This window comes from Chinchilla lanigera, unplaced genomic scaffold (assembly GCF_000276665.1).
Source record: "Chinchilla lanigera isolate Chin_1 unplaced genomic scaffold, ChiLan1.0 scaffold00005, whole genome shotgun sequence".
In the NCBI taxonomy this organism is placed as follows: Eukaryota; Metazoa; Chordata; class Mammalia; order Rodentia; family Chinchillidae; genus Chinchilla; species Chinchilla lanigera.
The window spans coordinates 34,909,401-34,928,561 of record NW_004955406.1 but is presented as its reverse complement, the minus strand read 5'-3'; the positions used below and the strand labels follow the sequence as shown (position 1 = coordinate 34,928,561).

The following is a 19,161-nucleotide window of genomic DNA, read 5'->3' as shown; positions in this document are numbered from 1 at the left end:
AGTTAGTAGAAAGTGCTGATTTCCAAGATAGGCTGAAATTCAATAGAAAAGTATATTTACAACAACCATGTGTCATGGTTTGGGGTTTTTTGCAAGGGAGAACAATATAATACAGGACACATATTTTAGAAGATTATTTATAATAGTCACCAAAAAAGTCATCAAGAATGTGGATTTTACTGTACTAATAGGACAATATCTAACATAACACAGGGTAATTAAAAAATTGCTTAAATTATTTTAATTTAACATCAAAACCAACAGCTATAATTTCCCTTATCATTTGTTTAGCCGCCATACTAAGGTCACTCTGGAATTTCAAGAATGCATTACAGGAGAGCAGCACAAACAAAACCTTTTCATATCTCTCACCTGAGGCCTAGGAAGGGATGACATAGATTCCTAATCCACCTTCTATGCCCAAAGACGGGAAATCTCCTTCCTAGTATAAGGTTAATAACTTTGCCCCAAGTAGATAATTAAATCATTAGAAACAGATAAAACCTGAAACTAGGACTACATTAACAAAAAATTTAAAGAAATTTTTGTAACCTGAAAGATAAATTCAGTAAACAAATCAATATTTCTTACAAGATTTGAGGAACTAATATTCCAGAAAATATCTGACTTTTTTTTTTTTTTATAAGCAGACTCAACAGGCTACTAAAGTTTTTATTTTTCATGAAAAAGAGCTGAACTTGGCAGAAATAGGGAGATCTCAGCTTCCTCATATTGCCTTAACTTGTTTTTCTGGATTTCACCTTAGGCTGTCCTTGCCACCCAGCTATCTGGCTCAATCAGGAAGTGTGGAAGAAAGAGCTGGGTGTTTGCTGTTGACACAACAATCTGAATTATGCCTTGCTCTCTGAAAGGACAAATGGACCTGCCATTCCCTAGGTTTCACAGAAGCTGCCTGACTTGTAACAAGTTGCCATGACGAGCCAGTCTCAGGGAATCCACCAGCTCCTTCAGGCAGAGAAAAGGGCCAAAGACAAGCTAGAGGAAGCCAAAAAAAGTGAGTCTCATCTATGAGGGTTTTATCCAAAATGGATGAGGGAGGCTGGGAGGTACAAGAAGAGAGCATGGCCTTCTTGGTCAGGCAGACCTGAGCTTAAAGTCAGTTTTACTATGTGTCCTGTGAGGCCTCAGGAGTTTGTTAAAATTACCCAGCCATGAGTTCCTTATCACTGCAATGGAGATGAAGTTTTCTCATTCTTATCCCTTTCTGAGGCCATTTACTAAGTGAGAATATCCTGTACATTAAAGTAAGGGCAACATGGGTTTATGCCCAGCTGTCAACCCGCTCAGGGGGCCCAAGGGAGATTTTGAAGAGTGAGGTCCCAAGGTTGAAAAACACATGCATGCAAGACATCAGCAACAACAGCTGGCAGTATGGAGCAGAGCAGAGAGTGCAAAAGAGCTACCTGTGTCTTTATTGTACAATTCTTATACAGGTTTTTATCTCATATTTACATTCTTATATAGCACTGTAACCAGCGCATGAGTGTTTACCTGTGCTAAGAAAGGTTACAGAACTGCCTCCCACTGAGCACCTGCGCTAGACAAGCAGGGTCACCTCCTCAGAAGTCCTTAGATGCCCCCGAGATTTGAAGCAGTCTCAGCGGTTCCCCCGATGATGCTCTGCCCCACCTTAGTTTGTCACTATTGAGAAATGTTTAAAATGCGGACAACTTCCAGATTGAATCTGCTCACTAGAGAGTAAACTTGAGCAAATTATTTATCCTTCCAAAGCCTGAATGTCCATTTCCACAAAATTGTGATAGTAACATTTAATAGCTCATTCTCATCCCTTTTTTGATAGTTTTTCATTCCTGATGTTTGAAAATATTTCCATTTTATTCTTACTTTCTCTTTTTTTAGTCATACATCCATGTACTTGGATATGAATGTCCTAAATCAACTTCGAGGTCCTTCCTACTTTCTTTGATATTCATAACAGCTATATAAATAAGGTATTAATGTGATTCCTATTTTGTGTATGCAGAAACTAAGAATTTATGATATGCCCAAAGTTATTTTAAAAATTAGAAACTGTGGCACCAGATACCATGCTCAATATTTATCGTGTTTACTCCTCACAGTGACCTTTATGGCAAGGGAGAAAATGATGCTTAGAGAAATTGTACAGCTTGCCCAAGGTCACACAGAGAATAAGAATGGTAGAGACAGGATTTAGAAGAGGGTTCCTCAGTCAAGATCTTAACCAATGCACTATAAAAAAATTGCATAATTTTTATAATGAAAAAATGTTGCATATCTACATCTTGAATTCAGGTTCTCTAGCGAAGATCTATATGTTTTTTCCTACTTTCCTACTTCACATCACCTCCTTATTTGATTTGCAGTAATTTCCAGTATCATCCTCTTTCTTCAGGACTGTCTTGCCTCTGCAATTAAATTCAAAGTCAAGCAAGATAATCTTAAAACTCTCGCTTGTGTAATTATTTGGATGAATATGACAAAATTAGAGTAGATACTCCAAAGAGTACATTTAACTGTATTGAACTGAATGCAAGTACATTATTTGCAAAAGAGGAATCATAAATGAAATGTGCACTACTCAATCCATTGGGGTTTTTTACCACCACGTGAAATCCTTTTCCCTTCTTAATAAAATTTGATTTCCTGAACACTGAGGAATGTGGGCACCAATAGCACAAAAGGTAAAGACGCCAGGTGAAGGTGGTAGCAGAGTAAGGGAAGGAAAAAGATAATGAACACATGTTTTACAACTTATGCTACAGCAAACCATGAAAACAATTGCAGAATGGTGTGGATATAGTCACCCTATAGAAAACAACACAGAGATAGACTTGGTAGTTGAAACTCCTACAGGTTTTATTGAAATTCGAACCACACTTAAAGCTTTCAGAAAAAAAGACCAAAATATTGTGATGTGAGAATTATGCTGTCTTTGCTTCCTCATAAAGGAAGAAACAAATGGATGATACGGAGCACACATATAATCAATATTATTATGATTCAAATGACTCATTATATTTTTTTTCCTTTTTCAAAGTCCTTAGAGAAGGAAAGTATTGTCAGTCATGCAAATTATTTGAGAGTAAGGACCACTAAAAGCAATGTAGCTGCAAGTTCATAGTGAAGGTAAAAGTGAAACAGCTTTATATGTACTCCAATCTTTGGGTAAATTTTCCTCAGAAATCAGAATTTTAAAATGCATATTGGCTTATTTGCACACAAGATATTCATCTCATGTCCTAATAACTTCAAGTACGTGTTTACTTTTTCCTTAGCGTACTGTTTTGTTCATGACTATTCAAGCAAAATATTCAACCATAATAATTACCCCTGCTTTAAAAATAGTTTACAAAATATTTTGACTTTCAACAACTAACCCCTATACTCAGTGTTATAGAGAATGTCAGTGTGTCCTCTTTGCTTCAGAAATCACAGGCTTTAGGACAATTTTCACTGGATACAAACTGTTTTCTCACATTGCTATCATCCGGTAGCACTTTACAGTTAGAACAGAACCTATTCTACTGACTTCTTAAACATTCTATGGCAGAATAGATATGTTACACTATATACTCAATATGCTGTAGCTTCCTTCATATTTCAGAAGTTTTATCTCATTCATTTATCTAGTTCTCTAAGAATTTATTTGTTTGTTTTTTTTTGTTTGTTTTTTTTTTTTTTGGTTTTTCTCTGGTACCGGGAACCGAACTCACGACCTTGCGCTTGCCAGGCAGGCGCTTTGCCGTTGAGCTAAATCCCCAGCCCAAGAATTTATTTGTTGCTTACCAGCTCCATGCCACACTGGTATCAGTACTGATGAACAGGCCTAGATTCTTCTTCAGGTACTCCCACGTGAGCTGAATACAGAACTGTCCGTTAAAACAGAAGAAAGGAATAATGACAGGAAAGACAAAAGTAGTTATCATTTTAACAAACCCATATGTTTTTACTTTATCTTTTTTTCCCTAAAAGGATTCATTTAAAAATCTGGCATATCAAGGCTGCATAGAGATTCAGAATAGGGATCAGTAAGTCACGATAATTAATGGCACTGTAGAAGGTCTGTATCACTTTCTCTGAAATCCATGTATTTCAACATCAGACATTCAGGAGTCTGAGTAGGACTTGTGAGTATGTATTTTAAAAAGAGAAAAAAAGGAAGGGGTGGAGGAGAAAGATGGGAGAAAGCTACAGTAACTCACACTGCTAATTGTTTGAGAAAAGTCCAAGATGAATAAGGTGGCAGTATTTTTATGTTATGCTGAAAAATATTAATATATTCCACTAAGAAGGGCTGCCTCAGTCTGCAGTAAAACTGTGACAAAATACCACACAGCACGAATGTTCTGCCTTAAGGGCTACACATGAGGGGCTATGGACCTTCTGTGATAGAAACTCCGCCTGTGAGGCCTATAGGAATGGAATTCACAGAGCCCTACCTTCAAGGCACTCACTAGCTACTGAGGAGACAGGGTCTAGACCGGCATGGGAAGGGCTGTGGAGAGGCTTGAAAAGTTAAGATGTGAGGTGAGTAGAATTTTCACTTTAAAACCTATGCTTCCCAGTCTAAGTCATATAGCACCGTGAGTGTCACTCTTCTTTTTTCAAACAATAAAAGCAGTTATTTTATATCTGTATCTGAGACCCAAAATATTTGAAAGATAGGAAAAATATATGTAAGATGGTAAATTTGAGTAAAAAATGAGTACTGGAGAGTTGGTTTTCTTTTTCATATGTATTATAGCCGTGGTTGTAAGTAACAAGAAGAGAAGAGTGAAATAGATCAGAGCAATCTAGTTTCATTCCCTTTTACTCCTGCCACAAATTCTGAGTCTGTATTTTTTGTTTTTGTTTTTTGTTTTTTTTCCAGTACCAGGAATCAAACTCATGACCTTGCACTTGCCAGGCAGGTGCTTTGCCACTGAGCTAAATCCCCAGCCCCTGAGGCTGTATTTCTTACACTAGAGATTTTCACTGCTTCTGATAAGATGACAAGAAAAGCTCACATATTTGCCTCTATTCTCTGAATACAGATTAAATCGTGTGTATCAGTTGGAAATCTCACACATATTTTACGTGCCAAAGAGCCTTACCGCATTTACATGGAACCAGAGTAGGCTTGCACGATTTTAAATTACCTTACTTAGAGTTAATATTTTTGCCTCAAGATATCGTTCACTAATGAAAGACATAAAAGAAGGTGCATTATGCCAAGAGATCTACACTTTTACAATAGGACATCGTAGACCTGCCCTGCAGATCCAAGTTTGGGATATTAAATTGAACCTTCAGTCCGAATTACCTTAGAAATCCAAGGGAACATCAACTACAGGAGGAACAGACTTCTGTTTTTCCAAACGTCACAATTTTACTTTTGGTTTTAATATTTTATGAAATTTACAGCCATTGCATACTTGGAAAACTCTAGAGCTTTGCGTAAATACTGCTAGTTTGAAATTTTCAAGTGCCTGAGACTCAACATCACGTAAAGAGCCCGTGTTCCTGAGTATTTCCTAACATTCACCAAACCCTTTCCTGCAAATAAACATCCAAGCCTTCTACTTGGAAGTTACTGAAAACAGTTTGTGCTTCATTAAAAACTAACAACTGCATTATATGATACAGATTAAAAAGTATGGTACACAAGTGTAAATCTTCAGATCTGGGTGTGAGAAAAACAGAACAAAGAGGAATATTTTTAAAACATCCCAGATGCTATAGGAAATCATAGTACAAGTGAAGAACCAGCCCTCTATTTTTCTAAGAAGACAGTGTGGTCAGTGCTGGCTCCCTGGAGCAGTCCCGGCTATGTGTAAATCCAACTTCTGCTTCTTATTGGTGTGTGATCAGGTTACCCCCAGCATCACAGCACCTGGTTTGTTTGTTCATTTATTTGTTTGTTTGTTGCTTTGAATTTTTCTACTCAGAACAGAAATACTAATAATACCCACTTCATGGCGCCATCATGAATAACTACATTAACATTTATAAAAGATTTAAACACCACTTGGTACTTAGAAGATAGCCAACAAATGTTAGTTATTAATTTCCTTTTAATACTTAATAAAAAGAATTCTGTTTTTAAAAGGGCCAGCAAAGGAATAGATTTATGATTTGTTAAGCACAATCCACTATGATGTCTTTTATTGAATTGTAGTTTAGCACAAAACAGATACTCCAGAATATATTTCTACTTTCTAATTAGATAATGTGTCAGTTAATATAGTAATGCAGATTAGTTTTTGTAGGATTGGATATTAACCTAACCTATTTTTGTATGGGATATTAACCATCAATATTTTTCTCCTTAAGTCAGGAAATCACCTATGTGTTTCCAAATTTGTAGGTGTTCTGAATTATTTAAACAAACACATTGATTTAATAAATTCTTCATTCTATAAGTGGATATTTCATGAAGACATGGCTTTTAATAAACTAATAAAATGAAAGTTGCTATATTAGAATTTCATGGCCCTGTCTTATATGTTTTGTAGGCCTGTAAATACTTCCTCTTTCTTTATAGTCCACAGACTAATAGGGTATTTATAAGTACATTGGATTTTCATTTATTTGAGTAATAGTAAAGTACAGAACATTTTTGTCTATTTATAGGTTATACTTAATCCAAGATCTACACAAAACTACTTCTTATATTTTTTAGTAAAGAAAATACAAGTAAAGGGGAGAAAAAGAAAAACATCAGGGAAAGTGGTGGTGTGAAGGGAAATAGTCAAAAGAAGCTTGGTAGAAATCATTTTCACAAAGGAGGGCTGGATTTTTTTTTCTATTTCCAATGTTTGTAATAATTAAACAATGGCATTCTTTAAGTTTAGTTGGTTTTGTCATAATACTAACAACCCCAAGAGCCAAAAAAAAATGTGTTTTATTCCTGAGTTCAGAACAGAATAAAAGTTATTAGGAACAGCTAAGACTCTCCAGACATTCTCAAAGTATCCCTTTGTTGTCCTAGCAAATCGTGGTGGCCTCTGTTCCCCTGCCTCTGTATACTCTTGTCAGGTGGCACATTCATTTGAATATGTATTCTTTCCACCCTGCTGTGGTACCTGGCTTTTCCTCCAGAGTTCAAGTGACATCATAGTCTTTGTTCTCTGGTGATCTGCATTGGTTTCTGAGGAATACTGTAATTAATTATCCCACACTAAATGGCTTTGAACAACAGAAATTTGTTGTTTCACTGATCTGAAGGCTATAAATCAGCAAACAAGGGGTCAGCAAGCTTGAATCCTTCTGGAGTCGGTGAGGGAGAAAGCACCCTGTGCCTGTCCCCTCCTAGCTGGTGTGTCAGCAAGCCTCAGCACTCGTTGGCTTGTAGCTGCACCATTCCAATCTCAGTCTCATAATCAGATGTCCTTCTTCCTGGTACATCTTCTCAGTCTCTTGTGTTCAAATCACCCTCTCCTTACAAGGGTAATAGTGGTCAAATCTTTGTCCATTGTGACCTCAGATTATCTTGATCACATCTGTAAAAACCCTAATAAGGTCACATTCTCAGGTACCAGAGATTAGACTTAACATAAGTTTGGGGGATGAACAATTAAATTCACAGCATCCTGTAGCTGTCAAGTTCACTTGACCACCTTGAGCCGTGATCTCATTTTTTGCCCCACTTTATTAGTAAACACTTTCTAACGAAGTTATCTGTATTCCATGTTCACAATTTTCTTCATATTTTCTGTGAACTTTTATTTGTGCAGTTCTACCAAAGCTCCTCTTGACAAGATCGATAGTGTTTCTAAACCTGATGTAAGTTCAGTATCTTTCACATTTGGATGCCTCTTTCATCACTGAAATTCTTCTTTCATTCGGCTTCAGGACGGCACTGTCATTGTTGATTTCCTGTATCTTCTAGTCTCTGGCATCAGACTCCCAGTTTGGACCTGCAGACACTTTCTAGGTTATCTCATTTAATTCCTGGGTTTATAGCTCAGCTTCATGACAATAGATGATACCAAACTTAGTAATTCCAGCTCTCTAGGTCAGTTGCTTCTCTGATTTCTAAACTCAGATAAACATAAATATCAGCCTTCTCAGCATCACTATTAGATGTTTAACAGACATCAAAACAAAATTACAGTCTTGACTCCATCCACAAAATAAAATGTTAGGGTCATTTCTGACTCATTTCTGTCTTTCACACTTGGTTATTTTTCGTTTACAGTAAGGATTGAACCCAGGACCTTTGCGCTGACCTACATCCCCAGCCATTTAAAAAATGTGTCTTTAATTTTGAGGCAGGATCTCACTAAGTTACTAAATTGCCAAGGTAGGTTTGAACTTGTCATCCTCCTGCCTCAGCCTCCCAGAATGTTAGGATGACAGGAATGTTCAGGAATGTCCAGCTTGGTAAATGTTGCTTTTGCTCCTCTGCAGCATACTATTCCCCTCCCACCTCAGGGCTCCTGCAAGCACTGCGCTTTCAGAATGGCCTTGCCCTTGGATACTTTTGTTACCCTTCATCTTATTCCTTTCTGCTTCTGCTCCTGTAACTTTCCATTCCAAGGACCTGACCTATCTAAATTACAGCTCACCACCATTTTCTCCTTACCACCTATATGCCTTTATTCTTCTTCATGGTGCTCAACTTCCCCATCACATTCCCTACTTACTGTCTATTTTCTGTCTTCAGTTCAGAAAGCAGGACCCATGAGAAGAAGTAGATGGTCTTTTCTCCCATATCCATAGATCTAGAAAATTGAGTGGCACATACTAGACATCCAGTAAATGTTAACTGACTAAATGTCTGAGTTCTCTGTAGCTTCTAAAGGCCATTGTTGACTGTATCCTTTTTGAGATCTTTTTGATTGCTTTTACTTCCTGCTACTCTCAGGCTCCTTTTTTTTCCCTGGAATTTTCCCAGGGTGAGACCTTAGCATTCCCTTCTCATTCAGCACACTCTTCCTTGATTTCTGTCTAAACACTCTGGACTGTGACTGGCACCTTCCCAAATCCAGATGACTGATAGGTATATTTGTCCCCATTCCTGACTTTCCTGTGGATCCAGTCGTGTCTGCCCAGCTTGCCCCTGATTTCCTTTCTTGGATATTTTCAGGGAAGCCTGCAGGAGCTCCCTGGACAACTGCCTGAGGACCGGTTCTCAAACTTATGCCTGTTTGCTGCCTTCGTCTTAGGCAGACTCGGACCTGTTCTCCTAATAATGATTAAAAACAACTATTCTTTGCCAAGCACTGTATGTAATTGCAGTATATGTAACCTTCCCACTCTGTATTGGCTCTGTTTTATTGACAAAAAAACTCAGGTTCAGAAATTCTAAGTAACTGACTCAAAGTTGCAAGGCTTCTAATGTCTCCTGCTGGTGCCTGGAATAGGATTCTGATCCTCTTCTGAGGTGATAAATGCAATCCCATCTTCATCATTAGAAAAATATTCCCAAACAAGTTTAACAACCTAAGTAACAGCGTAAGTTCCTCTGTGTTTCCAGGGCCTATTTGCCTCTCAGGGGAACAGCCTGTCCAACTCAGGGGAACTTGGTCTGTCCAAGACAGGTCAGAAAAATGTTACCTTTGAGCATTATCCTCTCTGTGTCCTGCAGAGAATTCAGTTTAGCTTGCCCCAAATTTACTTTTTAATTATTTCCTTATGAATCACCTAAAAATCATTACAAACATCTTTTTTCCTGTTTCTTTCCTCTAAAACATATTGTAGAATATTTCTCAATAATGGCTTATTAAATGTACACCTATCTGCCTAACACTGCATGTTTAAAAATGGATGTGATTTTACAAAGTAGAACTATTTGCAAGGGCCCCAGAACTATTTTAGAAAGGATTTTCTTGCTCTTTTTCAGTCCTCAAAATGGCCTGTCCATCCCCATTGCTGGTGTGGCCAGTAAGTCTATTCAACTCGATGGTTTCCTCTGCAGGACTTTTTCCTGACCTCCTTTGACAGCCATCTTGGAGCTCCCATGATATATATCTGGGCAGCTTTGTTTGTATTTGTGGCTTACCTTGTTAATATATCACACAGTATGATAATTGGGGTGAAAAGAAGCACAGGTTTTCCAGAATTTCTGAAGTCAAAGACCCCATAAATATCATGATTTTTAACTCTTACAGAGTAAACAACCAAGATTTTTGTTTCATTATTTTCACAGTTGATTTTGCATACTCCTCAGTTTCATTTATTTTATACTTTTCCTCTTGAAAGCTGGGGTAGCAGGTACACATTTTCAAAATACATAGAATCTATGCCATCTTGAAGCAAAGACCATAAGATATGCATTTCTTGATCCTTTTGCTAGTTCTGTGCTTATACAGTAGGTGATAACTAATGATGAAAGAAGAAAATAAAATCCATCATTTCCTGAATCACACTGCTCAATATTTTTAGCATTATTTAAAATCACAATGCATTAGATGAACATATTTTCAAAACCAAAAATCAAAACATTTGACCTGATGACCTTGTGTATTCTTGTAGGTATTTAGGGAACACAGATTCAATTGTTATACATAAAATCAGGAATGTTTCATATGGTCACCCTATGTGTAATATGGAGAGTATAGAGAATAAGAGTGTGAACTCCTTTCCATTCACAGCAAATATTTTTTTGATGGTTAATAGGAACTAGGTATAATTTCAAATTTGGCACTCTTCCTACACACAGAGAGAAACAAGCAAGAGCCAGAGGTTAATACGAGTGGATTTGACACATGCATTTTGCTTCACCTCGAAGAGAACAGTAGGCTTTAGGCTCCCATTTCTTCCGGTGGATTAAATCAGGTGTAGCACATGCAGGCTCTCACGCAGTGGCAGCTGCTGAGTCTATCCACAAAATTGCTGCGCCAGCAGCAATTTCCCCATGACTCTCCTATTTAATTGAATGAGAACCAGCAGGTGACTGGTGCCATGACAGGGGAATCACAGACACACTCTGAGACTGTCACCATGTGATGGAGCTAATATACAGGCTCTTAGTGGAGTGCTGGATTCTGCTCAGGGGTAGGGCACACAGGGCTTTTGCTCTTAATTTTTTAATGTGCTATGGAGCTGTGACTTTGAAGGCAATATTTTTAATGTAGTATGCACTTAATGGAGAGTAATGATGTTTTGTGCCATTTCTTTTATAAAATAAGTATGTATACCATAACTCACTATTACCAAGAAAGTGTCCACATATTAACATTTTATTTTTTTGTCCTAATATTAATAAAAAACACTGATAAGTAAGTGAGATGGAGATCAAGGAATAGTTTCCCCAGCCAAAATATCATTTAGTTATTCTGTTCTTAGAAAATCTTTGCATAGGATGTCTTGGGTTGCCATAAGATGGTTAGAACCATAGAGAATGAAGGAAGCAGACTGTACAAAATGGTAATAAGCTCTAAGTAGGAAAGGGTGGGCGTCACTGTGAACGTTCCTCTAGGTCTACAGTGTCAAAGGAGCACTGCATTTCACCAGACTTGGGTTTTAAGGGGAGCAAAGACAGAGCTAATTATTCTGGACAAGATTTGCTCAGTTCCACTGAAGGGTGATGGGCATTTAAAAGAAACACATTTCAATTTGTAACTCAGTGAATCTGTTTTTATCCCAAATACACATTCAGTGACTAGGAAATCAACTCAGATCTAACTAGGGAAAAAATTTAGAAAGAACACGCATTCAAATCATACAAAGTCATAGAAACAGATCACCAGATGATTACATAGATAGATGATAGATAGCTAGATAGCTAGATAGCTAGATAAAATTTATATTAAGATTTTTTTCATACCGCTTACTCAAAACACATTTATCTAATCCAAATTCTGTGCAATAGAACATAGTTAACCAAAGTTACAAATGAAAATTTGAGACACTGTTATAGAAAATAACCATATTAAATGAACAAAAAAGAAAGGCATTTCACTGAAATTGAAAGATAATAGTCAAGGAAAAGGAATTTTAATACAGTTCAGTTTTTTAAACTTTCGCTTATCACAAAGAGCTAGTACTTAAGCCCCTGAAGATGGAGTGTAGTACGGGTGAAGCAGCAATTATTTGTCTGTAACTCCAAAAGCTTATTTATTCTGGTTGTCAAAAAACTCATGTGCTTGGTTAATGATCCCTACAGTATTGTATTTGTCCAAAACTTTCATCTACCTTGTCTGCTGGCTTAAGGTTTACACCTTTGCTCTTAATAAAAGAAAAATGGCTACTTAAGTAAATCTCCTAACCATTAAAAACAGTTGGTTTTACAGCCACTTGCCAGTCCCCCTCCAAGAAAGCTACTACCAGAAAAAAAAAAAAAAATCCTACTTTGATGTATTGTGGGCTTAATCAGACATTCTAGAGTAACAAATGGTAAGAAAAAAAAATTCTAATAAAATGTTTTAAAAAAATTGTAAGTCCGTTTGATAGAGTCTGAGTCGCATGTTTGTAGTGATGTTGGAGACCTGCCAGTGGGAAATAGGATCCAGTTGGTGTGGACTGAAGGATTCCTGGCAGCAAATCAGGACAGAAAATCTGACCAAATAACATCTTTTTGAGTAAGTGACAGCTAAAATCTGTTCTCTGGCTGTTACTGCTGTGAATAAATGGGCAGATATTTTATTTAAACATGGAAGTGTGAAAGAAAGTTGTCATTTTCATGTTCTAGAGAATCCAACAGAAAAAATAGAAAATTTAATTATCTGTTGTGTTTTTAATGAAGTTGATATTCTAGAAAAAAATTACTTAAACAATGGAAAAGTCATCCATGTTTTAAAAAGTCAAGTTTGGCATTCCATATATATTAAAAAGAAATATTGCTCCTTTTATGTCACTGTTAATTTTTAGGAAAAGGGAAACGATTGAAGCAAGCTAAGGAAGAAGCAATGGCAGAAATTGACCAGTACAGAATGGAGAGAGATAAGGAGTTTCAGCTGAGACAATCTAAGGTGAGAAAGCACTGATTTTTATGAAACATATATTATAAGACATTAATATTCATTTGATGTAAGGTAAAATATTGGGAGAAATATACTGTGATTAAGCAGATATTTTTCAATCAAAGTTGAATATCAAATTAAATCTTTTTCTTTTTTTTTGTCTTTTTGAGACAGTGTCTCCCTATGCAGTTCAGGCTGGCCTTGAGTTCACTTTGTAGCCCAGGCTGGTCTTGAACTCTCAGTGATCCTCCTGCCTCAGCCTCCTGAGTTGAGGGGATTACAGGCCTGCACCACCACACCCGGCTTCAAATTAAATCTTAAAAATAACAGAATTACCAATAAATTTCACATTCAAAGCACTTTTAATTTGTCCTATATGGGGCCGGGATATAGGTCAGTGGCACAGCAACTGCCTGGCAAGCGCAAGGTCATGAATTTGATTCCTGGTACAAAAAAGAATTTTTTTTTTTTGTCCAATAAAGAGTCAATTAATACTAGTAACTAATATATAGTATGATTAAAAATCATATTCTCAAATATCTAAATTGAAGAGATTGAGCAAAGCATCATTCCTTCTAGAAATTATCGACTGACACATTTTCATAAGAAAAAAAACTTCAGAAAATGTAGTTTTTGTTTTTCAGTGTTTACTAGAAGAAGCAATAAAAATATTCATGCTAAGTTACAGAATGAGTTGGTCAGACTAAGTTTCCTTCGTCGTTGCTAGATGTACAAATTATCAAAGTAGATACTGTTGTAAGTTGCTGAAAAGCCACACTGTAGTATTTCCTTTGCAATTTGGTGGCTTCACTAAATAAATCTATCATTAAAATGCAAAACTTTGTCCAGCACTACCATTTTCTAAATATCTTCAGTTCACAGTTAAAAAACATAAGTGCATAAAAATTTTAAAGACACCTTCCTTCCTGTGAAACAACATGGATTAACAGATAGAAAGCCCCGGGGCTGGGGATTTAGCTCAGCGGCACAGCGCCTGCCTGGCAAGCGCGAGGTCGTGAATTCGATTCCTGGGACCAAAAAAAAAAACCCAGATAGAAAGCACCTCTATGTGCCATCACTAAAGCTCACATGATAATCTCTTCTTACCTCAGTAAGAATATAAATAAGATTCTGTTCAGAAGGTTGATATTTCAAAATGAACTACAAGTTTTGAAAATCTTTCCATTTGCAATTTTTATCTTACCAATATAGATACATAGGAGCCCAAATAGGTTCGATTAACTAACTTGAACCCACTGTAGAAAAAGAAAGTTTTAATGAGTTATTTTTCACTGAAAAGCCCTTCTTCAAATACAGTGAACCTCTCAGCAAAAATGAATTCATTCTACCAATATTTGGAAAAAATCTAAAATCCTGGTCCTACATGTGTACCCAACCCTCTGTGGCTGGCCTTTAGCATACTTGTGACCACATTTTACGCCTTGGTTTTTATTTGTTCTACCCTGGCTATGTCGGTTTTCCTCTAATTCCTCAGACAAATGGGACATACCGCTACTTTGGAGCCTTTGCATATACCATTCTCATCCCTATAATTCTTTTTTTTGACACATTTGTCTTTTTTCATCTGGATGCATTTGTTCATCTGTTCTAATTACCTTATCTAAAACATCCTTACCTTCCAACTGAAGTAATACCCCATTATAATCCATTATTTTCTTTATAGCATTGTTCACTATCTGATAGACTACTTATTTACTTTTTTTTAAAATTTATTTCCTATCTTTCCTTTAGGACTATAAGCACCAAAACAGTAGATTCTTTGTTTTGTTCTCTGTAGTTTTGCTAGACTTTAAACGGTGTCTTCTCCATAAGAGTCATGCAATATATAGTTGTTGAAATAATGACTAACCAAACATTTCCTCTGTGGCTTTATCCTTCCTATTGAATTTTGTCAAAACTATGACAGTGGAACCTGAGAGAATAATCATCATTACTCACAACCAGCTTTGACCATCATGTAGAATATTTAAGATTTGATACTTATTTCTACTTTAAACATCAGAATAAAACTAACCATAATTTCAGAGTGGTTGGGCAAAGCCTCTGGAAATGCTATTTCTCCAGAAAAATCCTATCAGATAGAAATCTGGTTCAAGATTTGTTTTATGCTTTAAAAAAACAATTAAAATTCCTCATCACTCTCATAATTAGAGCTCCAAGCCAATTTTACAGCTAGTTGATCAAAAGCTCACATAGAAGAGCCATCGTGTTGAAGCCTCTGCTACTTCAAGCATATTGTAACACCATTAGTGCAGATCCTCTTTCCTTGGCATGACCTCCATATGTCAGGCATATTGCTATGCCCATTAAATCTAGTCATCATTAACCCAGGGCAATTAGGAAGTCTGGGAGGAGACCCAAGAAACCAGCTTTCTCCCTGCTGTGGGTACTGCACCCTGATGTTTCTTTTTATATTGCTGGTTTTTAGCTCTTGTTAGTATATATGAATTTTCAAGTCCCCTGACTTAACAACACAAGCCAGAATTCTAGTGTAAGTTATTAAGTAATATTATTTCAAAGATTTACTTATCCCCTTCTTATCATTGCTACCCAGTATAATAACTTTGACTGTAAGGTATTATGTTGTTTAAAAATATGGACCATAGAAAATTAAATCTATTGTTAATACCAACAAAAGTTACATGGACCATGAGTTTAAGTAAAAGGCCTAATAAAGGGCTTCCTTGGGTACACTGAGAAGTCTTGTATGTTTTTTCTTTCTGAATGTATATCACAAAAGCATTTTATTTTCTTGGAACAATAAAAATTTGAGAGGTCAAGACTGTTTACAGCTGTGGGACTTAAAACTCTTAAACAGGAACATTTAATCAGCTTATAAGGAAAGTTGTTGAATCAAAGATGTTACCATCACTATCGGCCAATAGGTTGAAAGGCAACACCAGTTAACATGAAGTCTTTAACTGGCATCTTTTGACCAAATAGACCATGACATGTTACAAAATTACCAGTTTCCATTGTATACGTTTCCCAAATGTTCAGGTAACAGGCTTCTGCCAAATAACATGAGTAACAGAACACACATGGTGAGTTCTCTGTGACGTCTGGAGAGCTGGTTATCATATTCACTACAACAAATATGTATTCAGCATAGGGGATATGTTCCCAACGAGTTGTCTTTTAACTTTTTACCACTTCAGACATTACGTATAAGAGTAAATTTTTTTGCAGTTGGGTAAAATCTCATGTAAGGTTGAACTTAGAAGGGAAATGTTTAATTTAATAGAATTATTTTGATAAGTGGTTCTGTGTTAAACTTTTTAATAAGGTTTGTGTCTGCTATATGTATTAGCATTACTAATTACTAAATGTATTAGCATTACTAATTGCTATTTGTATTAGCATTACTAATTACTAACATTACTAAAATGTTTTTTAGAAGATATTTGGTGTCTTTGAAACACTATATCCTCAACATTATTTGAATCCAGATGCCCCACTGTTTGAACTATAATCAGAAAAGAACTTAACTTCAATATCCTCAGTTGCATTTGGGCTCAAGCTTAAGACCCAGAAGGATTACATGGATTCTAGAAGTTAAAATAGTCTAACAATTCCATAGAAAAATTCAGTCGTCAGTGGCGTTTCTTGGATTACACTAAGTGCATATTGTCTTTATGCACAGAATTAAAATAAACAAAAACACAGCTGCATTGCCTTAACAAAGTCATATGTAAGAAAGACTGAGTTTACAAAGAAGATAAAGTAGGAGTTGATTGTTTTAAAACAATCTGACTTTCATTCCTTTCAATTGTTAATTTTCCTACTGATATTATATTTTAGTCTAGTTATGACGACAAAGAACTAAGAGGATAGAAGAGGTTAGGGAAATAATTAAGAATCACTGCCAGTTAAAGAGCACTCAGAAAGATATATTTAACTGTCTAAATTTGTAGTGTAACTAAATGAACAGGTATATCTCAATTGGAAAGAAATTCAAATCATACTAAAACCCTCAAGATTATGTATGTTATCCAAACATATACACATATATGTATATGTACTGCACACATACATATATAATATATATACACACACACTATATACTTTACTGTTCATATTACTGCACACATACATGTATTATATATATATATATATACACACACACTATATATACTTTACTGTTCATATAAAAGTATCTTAGACAGTATTTTGTAGGTACAACCACGAATCAGTAGGCTAAAGTGTATAAAACAAAACTTTTATTGTGATGCATGGTATAATAAATTCCATCCTTTGTTTTGGCAGATAATGGGCTCTCAGAGTAATATCTCAGAGGAAGTAGAAGAACAAACACTGCAGAAGATACAAGAGATGAGTAGAAGCTACAACAAGTATATGGAAAGTGTGCTTAAACAGCTTTTGAGCATGGTATGTGATATGAAACCAGAAATCCACATAAACTACAGAGTCACCAATTAAACATACATCATACTATGTGATAATTGTGTAGGTGCCTCCTGCTTGCTCGTAGCTTTATTTTTGCACTAAGGAATTTAAATGTTAATCTTTTTTGGATATATACAAACTGCAATGTGACATAATTCACATGTAGGCACTGAATTAAACATAAATAAATAAAACTGTTGCTTCATCATTCCTAATATTAGTTATGACTTCATCATCTAACTTGGAGAAAGACAAGAATACACAATAATACATTTTTTGATACATGAAAAGAAAATTATTTTGATAGCCTTTTTATGTTTTTTCTTCATTTCTTCTTCAATTTAGAAAATGTGTTCGTAGGTGTGGTTGTTTAAAGATAATTTTAAGCTGGGGATATAGGTCAGTGGCACAAGCACCTGCCTGGCAAGGACAAGATCCTGAGTTTGATTCCTGGTACCAAAAAAAAAAAAAAAATGATTTTAAACGAAATAATTTTAACTCATCTAAAATGACTGTGTCAAGGATTTTATTGATCTTTAATCAATGAGAAAACTATAAGACATCATTGTTAATTCAAAAAGCAATTCTAAAAGTGTGTATAGAAAAAGAGACAGAGAATTAATGGGTTATATAATCATGGTAAGAGAAATGGGTTCCATAACTACTTTATGCACTACTTCAACTGTCAAGAGATTATTTTTTCAAGTATATTTTAAAGCAAAATAATAAAAGATGAGCTGATAGCATAGATGGCATGGTTTTTGTTGTTTGTAAAGAAGTAAGTTCCCAGGTGTGAGTTTGTATACCTCAGTCTCTCAGAAATGATTAAGCTGACTTCTTTAGTACTTTGTTAGTTACATGTATGAATCATCTCAGACCTGTTGTGGAAGCAGCAGTCCTGCTGCATGAATGCAAAGCCTGAGGAATTTGCTTTCAGTTGCTTAGCATCAGGGCCTGTACAGATTTTCACCAGGCAGTGACTCCAACATTAGTTTCTCATAAAAGTGCCTTCCTTAAATGTTTCTGTGTGTATACAGTATGTACTAAGAATCATGACTACAAAAGGTCTTTGATTTTCAAATAATACGTGTATGTGCAAAGAAATTTAAATTCCAGTCCAAACAAAAGTTATTTCATAAATTTTACCATTTTATCACAAAATTTAACATCTCAAGATGATTTTATATTCACATTAGATAAATGAAAGAAAATTACAATTCCATTTGTTTTCCTATTTTCAAAACTTTTGGTACAAAGAAAACCAATCAAGTTAGTTTTACATGTTTTGGTGGTATATTTCTCCATTACTTTAAAAAAAAAAAAAACCCGATTTTTCAGTTAATGAAGAGAAAGGTATCAGATATTCTTAGGAAAACTTTCCCTCATATTTTTTCTTCTGAGGAAGAGTGTAGGCATCACAGCTGTCTCCCCAGTATGGACAGTCATGGACGATTTCCACTTCAACACAGATTTGGAGAATTCAATAACTCTATCCTACAGAGCTGAGATATACACAACAATGAGTACAATTGCCGATTTAAAAAGTTTTTGTATGAAAAGATAATTCTGATACCACAGCCCTGTGATGTCCCTTACAACATAAGATTTAGTTTTGTATCTTAGTTCATGAAAACTAAAACGTATATTTTCTGAATGTGAAAGTTAGAATATATAGTGTGGAACACCCAAAGTAAATAAATTCCAGCTAAGGTCAATTAAGTTCCTTATCTACTTTGGGTTTTCCAGACTATACAGGACATAGAATCCCTTTTAGGATCTAAACAGTTCAGACACACATTAAAGTTGGTGTATAACATTTTCTCGGCACTACAGTAGAGCCACC

At 35.7% G+C, this 19,161-nt stretch overlaps 1 protein-coding gene across 1 annotated transcript; it reads left to right on the top strand.

Annotated features, from left to right (window-relative positions):
- Positions 1 to 816: 816 nt before the first annotated feature.
- Positions 817 to 18,064, top strand: Atp6v1g3 (ATPase, H+ transporting, lysosomal 13kDa, V1 subunit G3). Its single transcript, XM_005375134.2, has 3 exons — positions 817 to 1,015; positions 12,799 to 12,899; positions 17,178 to 18,064. Exons 1-3 carry the CDS (start codon positions 934 to 936, stop codon positions 17,349 to 17,351), a joined length of 357 nt encoding a protein of 118 aa, XP_005375191.1. The 5' UTR covers positions 817 to 933; the 3' UTR covers positions 17,352 to 18,064.
- Positions 18,065 to 19,161: the final 1,097 nt, after the last annotated feature.

Coding starts and splice junctions, on each gene's coding strand:
- Atp6v1g3 (XM_005375134.2), top strand. CDS start 934: ATGACGAGCCAGTCTCAGGGAATCCACCAGCTCCTTCAGGCAGAGAAA. Junction 1,016..12,798: donor GCTAGAGGAAGCCAAAAAAA/GTGAGTCTCATC, acceptor GTTAATTTTTAG/GAAAAGGGAAACGATTGAAG. Junction 12,900..17,177: donor TTCAGCTGAGACAATCTAAG/GTGAGAAAGCAC, acceptor TTGTTTTGGCAG/ATAATGGGCTCTCAGAGTAA.